Raw genomic sequence first — 13,259 nt, 5'->3', positions numbered from 1 at the left:
GATAAGGCTCGATTTTTCGACCTGAAGATTGAAAAGTGTATGAGCGCATCAGCTGCAGCGAAGCAGTTGGGTATTCACATTCGAACTGCGCAGAGATGGGTTAAGCAGTACACTACGCGTCCTTAAAGTATTTTCGAGGTTTGTAAGCAGGTTGGTCGTAAATGTATCTTGAGCGAAGAGCATAAAACTGCTGTTATCGACTTCATTGATGGCTAATCCTTCTGCTGCTGTTGTTGAAGTGACTGAATGAGAAGTGAGTGCAATCTTTCTTTGAAGAAAGCTGACTTCCATTCTATCGAAAGAAACAGCCCAGCAAAGGTTGAAGAGAGACATGATTGGGTTCGTAAATGGGAAAATACTGATATGAATTTTTTGACGAATTGCGTGTTTCTTGACGAGTCAGCTTTTGATATCAATATGAAACGCTCAAGAGCTTGGTTTAAAAAAGGTACGCGTGCCATCGTTACTCGGCCTACTACGAGAGCAAACACAACATCAATACTGGGTGCTATCTCAGCTGCAGGTTTGATCAGTTGGCGTAAAAAAACCAAGACCTGCAAAGAAGAGAAAGACGGAAGGGTATGTAAGCTCAGGGACTGTGACTGGCCACTACACAAGTTTCCTAAAAATGACTCTCGATGAAATGGACAAACATCCTCATATGAAGGGTCATTATATAGTTCATGGATAATGCACCCATTCACACGCATGAAAACATGAGGAAGTACATTGAGTATCGAGGATACAAATGTGTATATCTTCCTACATACTCTCCGGAGCTTAACCTAATGGAACAGTTCTGGGCAATAGCAAAAAGTAAGATTAAGCGCCATAGGCTTTTGCAAGAAAACACTTTATCAAAGAGAATTACAGAGGCGTGCAATAATGTAGAAAAAGGTCACTTCAAAGGTTTCGTTTCGGATTCTTACAAGTGTTGGGATAAATGTCGAAACAGGGAACCAATGTAATGGCCACTGACCGCAAACATCTCTCACGCAGCGAAAAAAAAAAGCCTCGAGCACCCAGTGAGCTTCAAGAAGACTCGATGAAGACAAAAAGGTGGTGATGTGGAGGCAAAAGGTGATGATGTGAAGGCAAAAGGTGGTGATGTGGAGGCGCACTCTTTCCAGAAAACCAAATCGCACTCTGAGGAAACCGATGTCGCAAAGGCTGAAAAATGGCATCGATTTTTTAATTTTCATTTTTGGAGAAAGGTGTAAGATTTTCTTTCCCTTCTTTCTTTCATTTTCACTATCTTACATTCTTTATGGCAGTAATCACTAGGGGGCAAGCTTGTTGTATGGTATTAGGAGAATAAGTAACAAATGCCAATCGCGTTAAATGTAAAGCAATCGTTGACTCTTATCATCCGCCATTGGAAGTTATCTATACAAGCGGCGAAGGCAACCGACGCCCTTTCACAATTGGCAAACAAGTTGCTGCGTGGGATCCTTTTACATATCATTGTTATGTTGACACCCCTCCCACTTCTCCTCGTATTGCAAATACGGTGATTAGTAATGATGAAGCAATAAACTGTAGGCAAAAACAAAACAAAACAATGACAACAACTTGTGAACGAAATGGCACTCATTTTTTTATTATGTTTTGCCATAGGCTCTGATTCTTCATCTGTTTCTTCTGACAAGTCTACCTACAATAATTGTAAGTGATTGCTTATTCGAGTACATTGTGAAGCTGATTGTGTGAGTGCTGATATTGTCACAACCACTTAGTAAAGCCAACAAAACACTGTGTACTTGATTTCTTCAATTGCATCGCATCGAAAGATGCACCAGTGAACAGAAAATTATACACATTTGGTCATTAAAACAACATCGAATTATTTGACCTTGTCAAGAGCTTTATGCCGGATATAGTTGACATTTACTCTGCCACACAAGTGACTGATTGGTTGTCAAAGGATGGTCGATTTGGCTACTCGTAAGTTGCACGCATCAGTAGCAAAAGAGAAAAGCAACGAACTTTGTGGATTGTTAAGCAAGAGCATTGGGGTGAGTATATAAATTACGGTGCATGTCACTAAAAAAACAAAAGTACAAAAGGAGTTATCCTGAAATAGTTCACAGATTTTTAAAAAACATAAAAAACATAGAAAAAAATTGAAAATTGAATTCTGGATATATAATAAAAGATGTATTATAAACAAGACTCGAAATATAATGATAATTATACCATTTGTTAAAAATATAGGAATGTTTTTTTATTATAAATAGAAAAAAGAAATATAGTTCGACATATATAATAAATAATCTTAATATCCAATTAATAATCAAAAATTTTATTATTCTTGAAATGATTATTTTAAATAGAAATAAATAAATGTTTATATATCAATTATAACATTTATAATAAAAATAGAAATAGAAATAGAATTTAAAAAGAAAAATATTAAAAGTTGTTGAATTCTATAAAAAAAATATAAAGTCTTATTATAAAAATAACAAAAAAGATAATAATGAAATTTTGATAATAATATGTTTTGTTTTGAAATTATGGATAAAAACAAAGAATTAAATATAATCATAAATTTCAATAAAACAATAATAAATAATGATAATCAAATAAAAGTAAATGTTAATAAAAATAAAAAAAGCATTAATAGTATTATAATTTCTTTGAATATAATTTTTATAAATATAAAAATAAAAAGTTTTTCTTATAATATCTTTTATAATGATAGTAAAAAAATATAAAAAAAGAAATATTATTAATTTAAGTACGAAGTCAAAAATATATATTTTTAAAAAAAAATTATTAGTATCAATAAAATGAATAAAACATTTGTATTTTACATCTGTGAACTATCTTCTGAATCGACTGTGCAAAAACAAATAGTCCTTTTTTTTATAGATGAAGTTTTGAAAATCACCTTCAACATGAAATCGTTTTTGGACGCATCAATGGAATCATATGGTTGGATCAACATCAGTTATGCTCTTATGCACGAAAATCACGCACAAACGAACCTATGGAAAATAAGATCAAGTCAATACAAAAGATGACAGATTGCCTCCGTATCAAATGTCACTGTGCGAAAGTCTTCTTATCCCCCATATGCTCCTCTGGATTGAAATTATGCCAACGTGATACAAAGCCGAATCTCAATCTCATGGACAGTGTTCGCCATAAGCATGGCGATATGGCAAGGTAGACAGCAACGAAACTGGAAGTTAATAGTTACTCATTTTTTTTATATCTGCATATGATTTGATTATGTTTGCGAAACAACCAACTTTTCTATACGGCTTGTTATGCTGGACTACGTACGCTGGCTTATCCATGGATCTCATGGATATACGAAAATTTGTCAAGTATGAAAACAATTGCCTATAAATCATGGATTTCTCGTATGAACAGCGTTCACATTTTTTACAGTATTGTATCCATAGAGAACTTAAATCAATCAAGAAACTGGTTGTATACTATGGACACAAATTCGAATGAATACCACAACAAAACGTGTGGTAAACCACACTACTTGAGATTGATCCAGACAACTCACCCCACTCCGCCGTCTTCGTAACCATTAGAACGCAGTAGAGAGAACACCACACACACGGATGAATCAAATATTACATAATTAGCACCATATCGATAATCTCTCAAACATGGATCACAATCGAGAATAACTCAGGACCAACCATTGTATACACATTGCCCTATTCTCGAGTTAGTCAGCACTTCCTTTGAATCTAGCTTATCTGAGTTGAGCGAAGTGTACCTGTCAAAGAGCGGATACCAAGTCCAGCACTGACAAAGGTGAGACTTCGCCAAACAAGGAACACACTGATCACGGCAAAGATGACTCTTTACAATCGGAAGACAACGTTCATTATCATGGCCGACAAACTCAACCTTCCCATCCTTCTTCATCTTTGAAACATCCGAAATCCGGCATGTCCGCGATCCATTCATCTGTTCATCCAAACGGAAGTCTAGACACCATTTTCAACAGTATATAAAGGGTTGTGAATTCATTCAATAAAATTCATCTCATATTTGACTCTCACTGTATTTTCATATTGTCTCTTATTCAATCTTTTACTCTATCCATAACCCACGTTTATCACAAAACGTTCTTCGTGGAATTCTTATCAACAAATTTGATTGTCGGCCTGGTTGTGTCAAGCATTCGTTGATATGAACTTCCTTATTTCATCTCACCCATCCACCTTACTCCAATGATTAATTAAGGATACCAATTTTTCTATTGTTCCTGCAACTCGCAGCGTATTTTCTCACTTGTGAAAAAATGGAAAAGAAATCCGTAAATCGTTCTGCTCTTATTCACCAACACTATATTTGCTTTCATTCTTATGTGATGCACCACATTTCATCTATTTACAGAAAATCCAAAGAGAAAAATTTACCAAAGGCAGACTTAAAACTTGGCATAAGTAATTTCCTTTTTTACATGCAATTGTGCCCAATCGTTGCCGCACTTTGCCTTCACATCACCACCTTTTTGTCTTCATCGAGTCTTCTTGAAGCTCACTGGGTGCTCGAGGCTTTTTTTTTCATGCTGCGTGAGAGATGTTTGCGGTCAGTGGCCATTACATTGGTTCCCTGTTTCGACATTTATCCCAACACTTGTAAGAATCCGAAACGAAACCTTTGAAGTGACCTTTTTCTACATTATTGCACGCTTCTGTAATTCTCTTTGATAAAGTGTTTTCCTGCAAAAACCTATGGCGCTTAATCTTACTTTTTGCTATTGCCCAGAACTGTTCTATTGGGTTAAGCTCCGGAGAGTATGTAGGAAGATATACACATTTATATCCTCGATACTCAATGTACTTTCTTATGTTTTCATGCGTGTGAATGGGTGCATTATCCATGAACTATATAATGACCCTTCATATGAGGATGTTTGTCCATTTCACCGAGAGTCATTTTTAAGAAACTTATGTAGTGGCCAGTCACAGTCCCTGAGCTTACATACCCTTCCGTCTTTCTCTTCTTTGCAGGTCTTGGTTTTTTTACGCCAACTGTGGTCAAACCTGCAGCTGAGATAGCACCCAGTATCGATGTTGTGTTTGCTCTCGTAGTAGGCCGAGTAACAATGGCACGCGTACCTTTTTTGGACCAAGCTCTTGAGCGTTTCATATTGATATCAAAAGCTGACTCGTCAAGAAACACGCAATTCGTCAAAAAATTCATATCAGTATTTTCCCATTTACGAACCCAATCATGTCTCTCTTCAACCTTTGCTGGGCTGTTTCTTTCGATAGAATGGAAGTCAGCTTTCTTCAAAGAAAGATTGCACTCACTTCTCATGAAATTATAAACAGTGCTACGTGAAACTTTAAGATCCTTGAACCGATTCAACAAATGTTCAGTCACTTCAACAACAGCAGCAGAAGGATTAGCATCAATGAAGTCGATAACAGCAGTTTTATGCTCTTCGCTCAAGATACATTCACGACCAACCTGCTTACAAACCTCGAAAATACTTTAAGGACGCATAGTGTACTGCTTAACCCATCTCTGCGCAGTTCGAATGTGAATACCCAACTGCTTCGCTGCAGCTGATGCGCTCATACACTTTTCAATCTTCAGGTCGAAAAATCGAGCCTTATCCTGAACGGTGTACCGCACATAATCACGTTTTGTCTTTTATACGGATGTCTTCATCTTTTGGCTTTTCTATCAACATTGGACAAACCGATGAAGATTCTCAAGAGGGCATATCTTTCAAGTACTCACTATGAGTCGCAATCGACTCTACAATAAATTCATTCTGATCAACGATATATTCCATGGGTTCAGGGCCTCCATTCTCATCAACGACATTTCCATGTCCATCTTCAAATAAAAATATTGCACTCATGTTAAACTATGATTACTGTATTACATACCGCATCAGAAGGGACCGTCGTAGGAATCCACAAAGTTGAGACATGTCAAATTGATGGTTTGTTACATGAAAGACGAAATGCTTTGCATTTCGCACACTGGCTAACAATAATGAAGAAGAGCGGATGTGCGTGTGCTATTTATGTATGTGGCCCTCGTCGCGATGACCCGCACGAAAGACTTCAGTATGGCTCATGACATGCTACTATGTACAGTTTTATTTGAGTGTATTTAACTAATAGTTGAAGGAAATTTATCATCATCATCATCGTCGTCGCCGTCAAATCACGAGATGAAAGCATCATCGTTCTTTTAAACGAGATCATTCTTTGACGGCAAAATTCGCTTTTTTCACTCTCTTCTCTCTGAGCATCCCTAAATCTGTAAGAGACGATGGTTGCAAGTATCATCCTAAAGTGTATCTTATGCCTGCAGACAACGTAATTAGACAAAAAAGAGAATGACAGAGCGTGGATCGAGAATGCAAAAATAAGCTGTATTTATATAGATATGTATAGCCAACATGCGTGTTCGTTGAGGATATTACACGGTGCTAGTACTACTACTACTACTACTATTATTAATATACAATATATGAAGACAAGGACAAAGGGGTGTAAAATCGGGTGACGGTCGGCATTGTGCTATTTAGCTGTAATCGCCAGGAACGATGCTCTGGCAACCGTATTCAGAGCGGCCCAGATTACAATCAGAGGAGTTCTTGCAGCAACGGATGCAAAAGATGTTGTCCGATGGTTCTACCAGGTTAACCCAGTGGCTCCAACCATTGCAAGTTCCACCAATCTCATTCTATATAGTGTAAAGTAGAAGATGTTTATAAGGATGATACTATGTTAGTACAATAACTCCATCAGTGACACTAGGAAGAACTAGCCCAAAAGAGATGCATAATAAGAGACATATGCATATCGACTGACCTTGTTATCATACTGTCCTCCTTCATCCGACGATGACAGCTGATATCTGGTACGGTCAATACGGCCGGTAACTTGAGAGTAAGTGGAAGTCGATTTGAAATGAGCAGATGTGATGAATCCAGACGGGAACTGACGTGTGCCTGAAGCTTGCTTGCTGGTGCAAAAGGGAACAGCGCTGCCTTCAGCATGGGCAATCTCCTCACCAGGAGAAGGTGGCAGGTACGAGCAGAACTGGGAGCTTGATGTCACCTTGATGTTGATGTTTTCGGCGCGTCTTTCCAAAGGCAATGCGTGGACCAAGGCGAGCAGAACGGAAACCAATACAATGAGGATTTGAACAATGCTTTGATGAGCTAAGAAGTACATGGTTCTGTGTTTTTTCCACTGGCGTTTAAAAAAAAGTAAAAGACTAGTAGTGTGCGTGTGTGTTTTGAAAAGCGTGTGAGAGAGAGAGAGAGAGAAATGCTGTTCTTGTTGATGATGATGGAAAGAACTGAGGGGCAAAAATTCTTTCACCCTTTTATATCCTATTCGGCCTGTTCATGCATCAGGCCGTTGTGGTCGTTGTAGACTAAGCTCCATGTATAAATTCCGTCCATCCGTCATGTTTCATTCTATTTTTACAAACAATAACAGAGCGTCGTGTTTTTGGAAGGAAAGGTATCCCATTCTTATTTTAGAGAATTTCCCTCACATTGAAAACAAAATTACAAAAATGATAGCTTTTACTAGCCAGTATCTGGTGGGTTGATGTGTGTGTGTTTTTAGACGTCCCATAAGCAGTTTTATTTTCCTGTTTGGGGAACAAAAAATGTTTGAAAATGGGTTAAAAAAACAGGACTGTACACAGAAACGAAAAAAATAATAAGGTTTTGTTTTTTTCTCTTTAAGGGACTGGTCAAGTGATATCGACCTCTTGCTCCCCTCTTCCCAACGAATGTTTAGTAATAGAGATTATGCAAAGAAAAAAAAAAGATATGCCAGACATGTAAGAAATAATAAATGCTATGATAAGTAGGATGGAGTGGTAGCAGAGGATGAGGTGGAAATACACCACAACTCCAATTTTTCCAATGTGGGATGTTTCGATGTCGCGGCATTGCGTGAGCGGCTCAGATACCGTGCCATATTTAGATCATCCTGGTCTATCATGAGGACCATGACGTTCTCTTCGTCCTTGTACTGGAGCCGCAGGTCTTGAGACGCGACAACGTTAAATTTAGCTCGAACGCGTGTCAGCAGTTCGGTGAACAAAATATCGCTCGGCACTAGCAGGATCCGTGTGTCGTGGTAGTGCACCTTGATCTTTATCTTGGCGTCCGGTGACGATGGCTGTTGTGAAATGTGTTTGTAAATGTTCTTTTTCTTTGGCTTGCTATTATTGGATATTAGATGAGGATATGATGATGGTTGCGATGGTGGTGGTGGTGGTGGGTGTGCTAGTGCTGGTACTGGTGGCGATTTTATCGGTGCTGCTGCTGCTCGTGCTTCGCCGCTTCTTTTGCTGTTGTTGTCTTTGCTGTTTGTTGTCAAATATGCATTCAGGGATGCATACACGCGGTCAAGCTCTTCATCCAGATCGTCACCATAGTAACTCATGGTATCCAGGGTACCGGTGTAATCGGCTTGGTTGTCCTGTGCGGCGGGTATAGGGAAGGCATTGTTGTTGTTGTTGTTGTTACGATCGGAAGAAGCGATAACAGGAGACACCATCATTGCTGTTATTGGCGAATAATTTTCGTCTTGGGTCGTGGGGCGGTGCAGTCGGCGTGCTGATGACTCGTCCTTTTTCAGAGTTGCCCGTCGATCCACGACCTTCCATGCATTCTCTGGGTCGTATGTTTTTTTCTTTTGTTGTTGTTTGGTGGGCGTTGTTGTCTGGATAAACGGAGGCGGATGTTGTTGTTTCAACTGAACAGGGTCAAACATGAATGGATCTAATTCTTCCGGGCTCGGTGGTCTTTGTTGTTGTTGTTGTTGCTGCTGCTGCTGTTCGAGAACTTGAGCCACAATGGGCTGAAGAGGCAGTTGTGGTTGCGGTACTGCCAAAAATGTTGCATCCGTCCTTGCAACTTCCTGCATCCAAGGAGCTGATGGTGGCAACAAGACCGAATTCTGTCGCTTACCGCCACCAGTGCCATTGCCGCCTTCATCATAGTACCCACCACTGTCGCCGCCTTGATTGTAATCCACTTGAAACTGCCGCATCTGCTCCATCTTCTTTTCAGACGGGCGGAACAGCGCACCAGGTGGAATGGAGTACACGGAGTAGTTTCTCCCCCGATCGCGCACGGCCTGGTCGATTATCTCATGCTCTTCTGTCAGTTTGGCTTTTTGGGAAAAGTACAAGTCGGTCAGCCCCGCATCAATGCGTCCTAGGTAGAGTTGACAGATGCCCCGATTGAAGAGCACCTCGCATTCGTAGAGCCGAAAGGACAGGCCAAGTTGATGATAGTTGATGATTGGATTGCCCCGAAGTTTCTTATGAAAGCATATAGTTTTAGTTATTAGATACACGCTGCTCTTGTAAGTGTAGTTTGTAACATAATGGATTCTGGTGATGCTCACCTTGTGAGCTTGATCAAAGTCTTCATATGCTTTAACAAGGTCGCCTAAAGCAAAATGAGCTACGCCGCGCTGAAAGCATGCCACGGCAAAAAATGGATCCATTTCCAGCGATTTCTTAAACGCGGCAACCTAAAAAGAATCACATTTTTTTTGACAGGTCAATAGAAACCGGTGCATGTGGCCGAAGCCGAAACGAAGGAAAGGGACTGCACTCACAGATCGACGATAGTCTTGAAGGACACCAAAAATCAATCCAATATTAAAGTGCATTCGTGCGTTATCTCCTATTCTCTTTTTCAGAATAATATTTCTCTTCTGTTGGTTCTTCTTTTTCATAGAGCTTGCTTCTTTTTTTTTTTTTTTTTTGAATAAAAGATTTTTACAGCGGGAAATTTTGATCAACTCACCATAAACGTTCGCAAGGCAGAATCATAGTCTTGATTGTCAAAATAAAGACACCCAGCTCGCCATTGCTCTAAATCCGATTGCATCAGCGGACGGTAGTGGGACAATTCAAATGGTGCGGTGGTAGCAGTAGTGGGCGATTGTAGTACGGTGAACTCCATATATATATATGCGCGAGAGAGATAGAGAGCGATAGCGACAACAACAACGACGACAACGACGACGACGACGACGACAAATCAACAATAGAAACGTCGAAAAAAAAAAAGAAAAAGAAAAAAAAAAGGTAGCGAGAAAGATTATAATAAGAAACTTATAGATGAGAAAAAAGAAGAAAAGGAAAGAACGATTCGCTCTTCTCGTCTTCTTCTCTTCTCTTTCGTATGTAGCATAGCTTACTTAAGGGTCCAGCCTGTGGGTCCATGGTGACATTTTGCATTTTCTGTATGCTACACAAATTTCTAGGTAACATTAAGACCACGCGAAAAGAAAAAAAAAGATACTCATGGATCTACTGTGTCGCGTAATAGACTTCTTTCTGTTTCTGTAACCTTTGTGACTAATAACACCCATCGATCTTGCTCTGTGCATACATCATTTAATTGCTTTACGACTTGTCAACTCTTATCATACTGTTGCTGATGTTCACGAATGGGAAGAAGCGTTGCTGAGTTTCTTGTAAACATTTGCGCGAAATTTGGTGAACTTGATAAGAATTTCATGGACCGAAAACAATGGGACGTGCGGGCCCTTGCAAGGAGCGGCGGATTGAGGCATATGCCCCTAAACATTGAACTGCAGCATCAGATGGACTCTATTGCATTACCATAAAATGTCATACTGCTTCAGTGACAAAAGTATCATTTGCATCTTTTCTTCCACAACAATCAAAGAATAATTAAATAAATCGATCTATGATGATACAATGGCGTACAAAGATATTAATAAGTTGGCACAACAACAACAGTGATTTACCACCATTCTTCTTGTCAACAGTTCTCTTATTTCGCCCACATTGTATAATGAAAAGAGAGTTGCACTCTTATTACCTCGGTAATATAATAAATATGTAATATTTGCATGCATCAATGTAATCGGGCCGCTAACCAAAGCAGTAAGGAAACCGGCTCTCCTTCCTTCTTAGCAGTGGAGAGGCTGCTGCTAATATTTTTGTGTAACCGAGAAACCCAACGATCTGTCAGAAAAAAAAGGTGATCATCGAAACATCTCTCTTTCGGTGCATAACGCGTCGTTTGACTTTATATACTTACAAAAGAAAAACCTACTCAATATAAATAATATAGTGCTTTACAGTGACGTACATTCACTACTAACATATGTTGTTTGGCTTCTGGAGAAAATATATTCTGCAGCTCCTCGAATGTCGGTTGTAATGTGTCTTCCTCTTGTGTAACTATCATTGTAATTAGGTAAAATCCACGACAGATGCGCGATCGCCGAGAATTCGGCCGACATGTGCTGTATCTAGAAACTTTATCCTGACTAGTAGAACTACCAAATTTTATGACCATGTTCTAATCCATTATTGAAGTCATTTAGCAGCTAATATTAATAGATGAGTCGGGATTATTCCGGGTTTACGATGATCATATATGGATTAGCAACCTCTCATATCCTACTCTTTAACGATAAAAAGTGGCTCGCGCATCCGTAACTGGTAAAATAGGGCGATCTTTTTTCTTTTTCATAAACCAGTTTTGATTATTTATATCAAGTAGAACACGCGTTTGTTATTGATGAAATTTAATCTCAAACACCATCATGGTACCTTCTGGATCAAAACCGAAAAAAAAGTAACATGCTTTCGCAGTGCCTACAGTACATCCAATAGCCCTGATAATATACAGCTACTATATATACAATAGTAGTAGTTACTGACAAGTTAATCGAGAGCTGAAAAGAAAACAAGAGCAGACTTTGATATACAGCTTTCGGGCCTCACAAGCGAGGAGAGCTGTCAACAAAAAGCTCTAGATCTTAAAGACTTTCAAAGACCAACAGCGAGTAATATCGGTGGTGATTCTAAACCTTAATCTTCTTTCTTTCTTTTTGGCTCGTTTTTGGTAAATATGATAAAGTAACTGTAGTTCCTGTTGCTTATCTAGTACCAAGTATATTGCTCTCTTTCCGTAAAAGTCTAACTCAGAAGCGTATACTACATACAGCAGCTACCCCCGCTCCATCACTTTCTCCCTAACGTACACATGAGTTGCACTAACAGGCTGTGTCTATTATAGGTTAAAAATTCCTACTTCAAACGTTCTTTAAGCTCGGTGGGTTGCGAGAAATATCAGTTCATCATCATCATTTCTTCATACATAATAGCACAAATTAAAAAGTAAGCCTAACACAAAAGCTGGAATTGTACGTGGAAATGCATTGCACTTTCCGGTGTCAGAAACGCAGGCTTATACTATGTACATTCATTTATCTATATCCTGTATCATGATAACTTACATGCTAGCAATAGATACATTTATCTTCAACTTATGCTGATGCACTATGAGTATTATCGGAGAAAAATCTCAGCATGGATTTCATATTGTGTGCCTTGAATGAATATCACGTCTTCTACATAGTACTTTATACAGTATTTATTACGAACTCTCGATATACTAAAGTAAAAAAAAATGTCAATTGATCTGGTCCATTATCTGAGATAATTAAATAATGAGGAGGTGCTGTTAAATATATGTAATACTAAAAAAGCGTTCAAATATCATGTCGATCGTGCTGTACTAACGTCTATTTCCTTCTGCGGATACCCGATTTAGCTGCAAAGCTCAATTTGGCTACCACCTTAAGCTCAAGCAAAAGAAAGAAATAAAGGAAACCAGAGCACGATGGCCTTGCACAGAGCGTGTGTTTCCAAGGCGTCTGAATTATTCAAGAAGGATGCTAATACGATACGGTGCCGAAGATAAGAAATGGAGTCATTGTCTATGTATAGTAGTGAAACATTGATGCTCGACAAGTAAAAGAATCTCCCATATGGTTTCGTTAAATGATCTGATGCATATCAGAGGAACCTACATCTGTTTTCGAAACAGAAGCTGGAACAAGTACATCTTTTCATCTTGGAAAGTGAATAGGAGGCGTGTTTTTTATGCAGTCGCGATGCTTGTTCTAACAAGTCAGAAAATGACTATACTAAATCTCTCTCGTATACTGACTAATGTTGTAAAATATGCGGATATACATGTAGATGCATCCAATAATCTGTTTGACGAAGGAGGCAATTTGTGGTAGCGCATCTTGCTGCTGACATGCAACGCTATTATTGTCCGTACAAGTTTCTCGTACTTATTCCAAGGAACACCAAAAGCTACCATATACGCATATCTGACAGAACCGTGGTGCCAAAAGTTCGATTCATAACGTCTAACGGTGTTTGTTCAACCATGCCAACGTACACATCAACAAAGGATATATTACCTTAAACGTTTA

At 38.9% G+C, this 13,259-nt stretch overlaps 3 protein-coding genes across 3 annotated transcripts; 1 reads left to right on the top strand and 2 right to left on the bottom strand.

Moving 5' to 3' along the window:
• Positions 1 to 788: 788 nt before the first annotated feature.
• On the top strand, positions 789 to 3,175 carry BDB00DRAFT_884480 (uncharacterized protein; the record flags this gene model as incomplete). The annotated part of the gene is made up of 7 exons (XM_053128332.1): positions 789 to 816; positions 1,404 to 1,538; positions 1,737 to 1,823; positions 1,881 to 1,944; positions 1,966 to 2,015; positions 2,593 to 2,597; positions 2,954 to 3,175. 7 exons carry the CDS (start codon positions 789 to 791, stop codon positions 3,173 to 3,175), a joined length of 591 nt encoding a protein of 196 aa, XP_052975773.1.
• Positions 3,176 to 6,528: 3,353 nt separating this feature from the next.
• Positions 6,529 to 7,184, bottom strand: BDB00DRAFT_884479 (uncharacterized protein; the record flags this gene model as incomplete). The annotated part of the gene is made up of 2 exons (XM_053128331.1): positions 6,529 to 6,690; positions 6,819 to 7,184. The coding sequence occupies 2 exons, from the start codon at positions 7,182 to 7,184 to the stop codon at positions 6,529 to 6,531; spliced, it is 528 nt and encodes a 175-aa protein (XP_052975772.1).
• A 379-nt stretch (positions 7,185 to 7,563) lies between these two features.
• Positions 7,564 to 10,053, bottom strand: BDB00DRAFT_610980 (uncharacterized protein). Its single transcript, XM_053118022.1, has 3 exons — positions 9,794 to 10,053; positions 9,603 to 9,677; positions 7,564 to 9,515 (listed from the first exon to the last, which is right to left on the bottom strand). The coding sequence occupies exons 1-3, from the start codon at positions 9,950 to 9,952 to the stop codon at positions 7,824 to 7,826; spliced, it is 1,926 nt and encodes a 641-aa protein (XP_052975771.1). The 5' UTR covers positions 9,953 to 10,053; the 3' UTR covers positions 7,564 to 7,823.
• Positions 10,054 to 13,259: the final 3,206 nt, after the last annotated feature.

The sequence above is a fragment of the Zychaea mexicana genome, assembly GCF_025766255.1.
Source record: "Zychaea mexicana strain RSA 1403 chromosome Unknown BDB00scaffold_86, whole genome shotgun sequence".
Taxonomy (NCBI): Eukaryota; Fungi; Mucoromycota; class Mucoromycetes; order Mucorales; family Lichtheimiaceae; genus Zychaea; species Zychaea mexicana.
Note: the sequence above shows the minus strand (reverse complement) of the source record. Positions and strands in the feature narration are given on the sequence as shown.

Coding starts and splice junctions, on each gene's coding strand:
- BDB00DRAFT_610980 (XM_053118022.1), bottom strand. CDS start 9,952: ATGGAGTTCACCGTACTACAATCGCCCACTACTGCTACCACCGCACCA. Junction 9,678..9,793: donor CTGCCTTGCGAACGTTTATG/GTGAGTTGATCA, acceptor ATTCTGAAAAAG/AGAATAGGAGATAACGCACG. Junction 9,516..9,602: donor TTCAAGACTATCGTCGATCT/GTGAGTGCAGTC, acceptor GATTCTTTTTAG/GTTGCCGCGTTTAAGAAATC.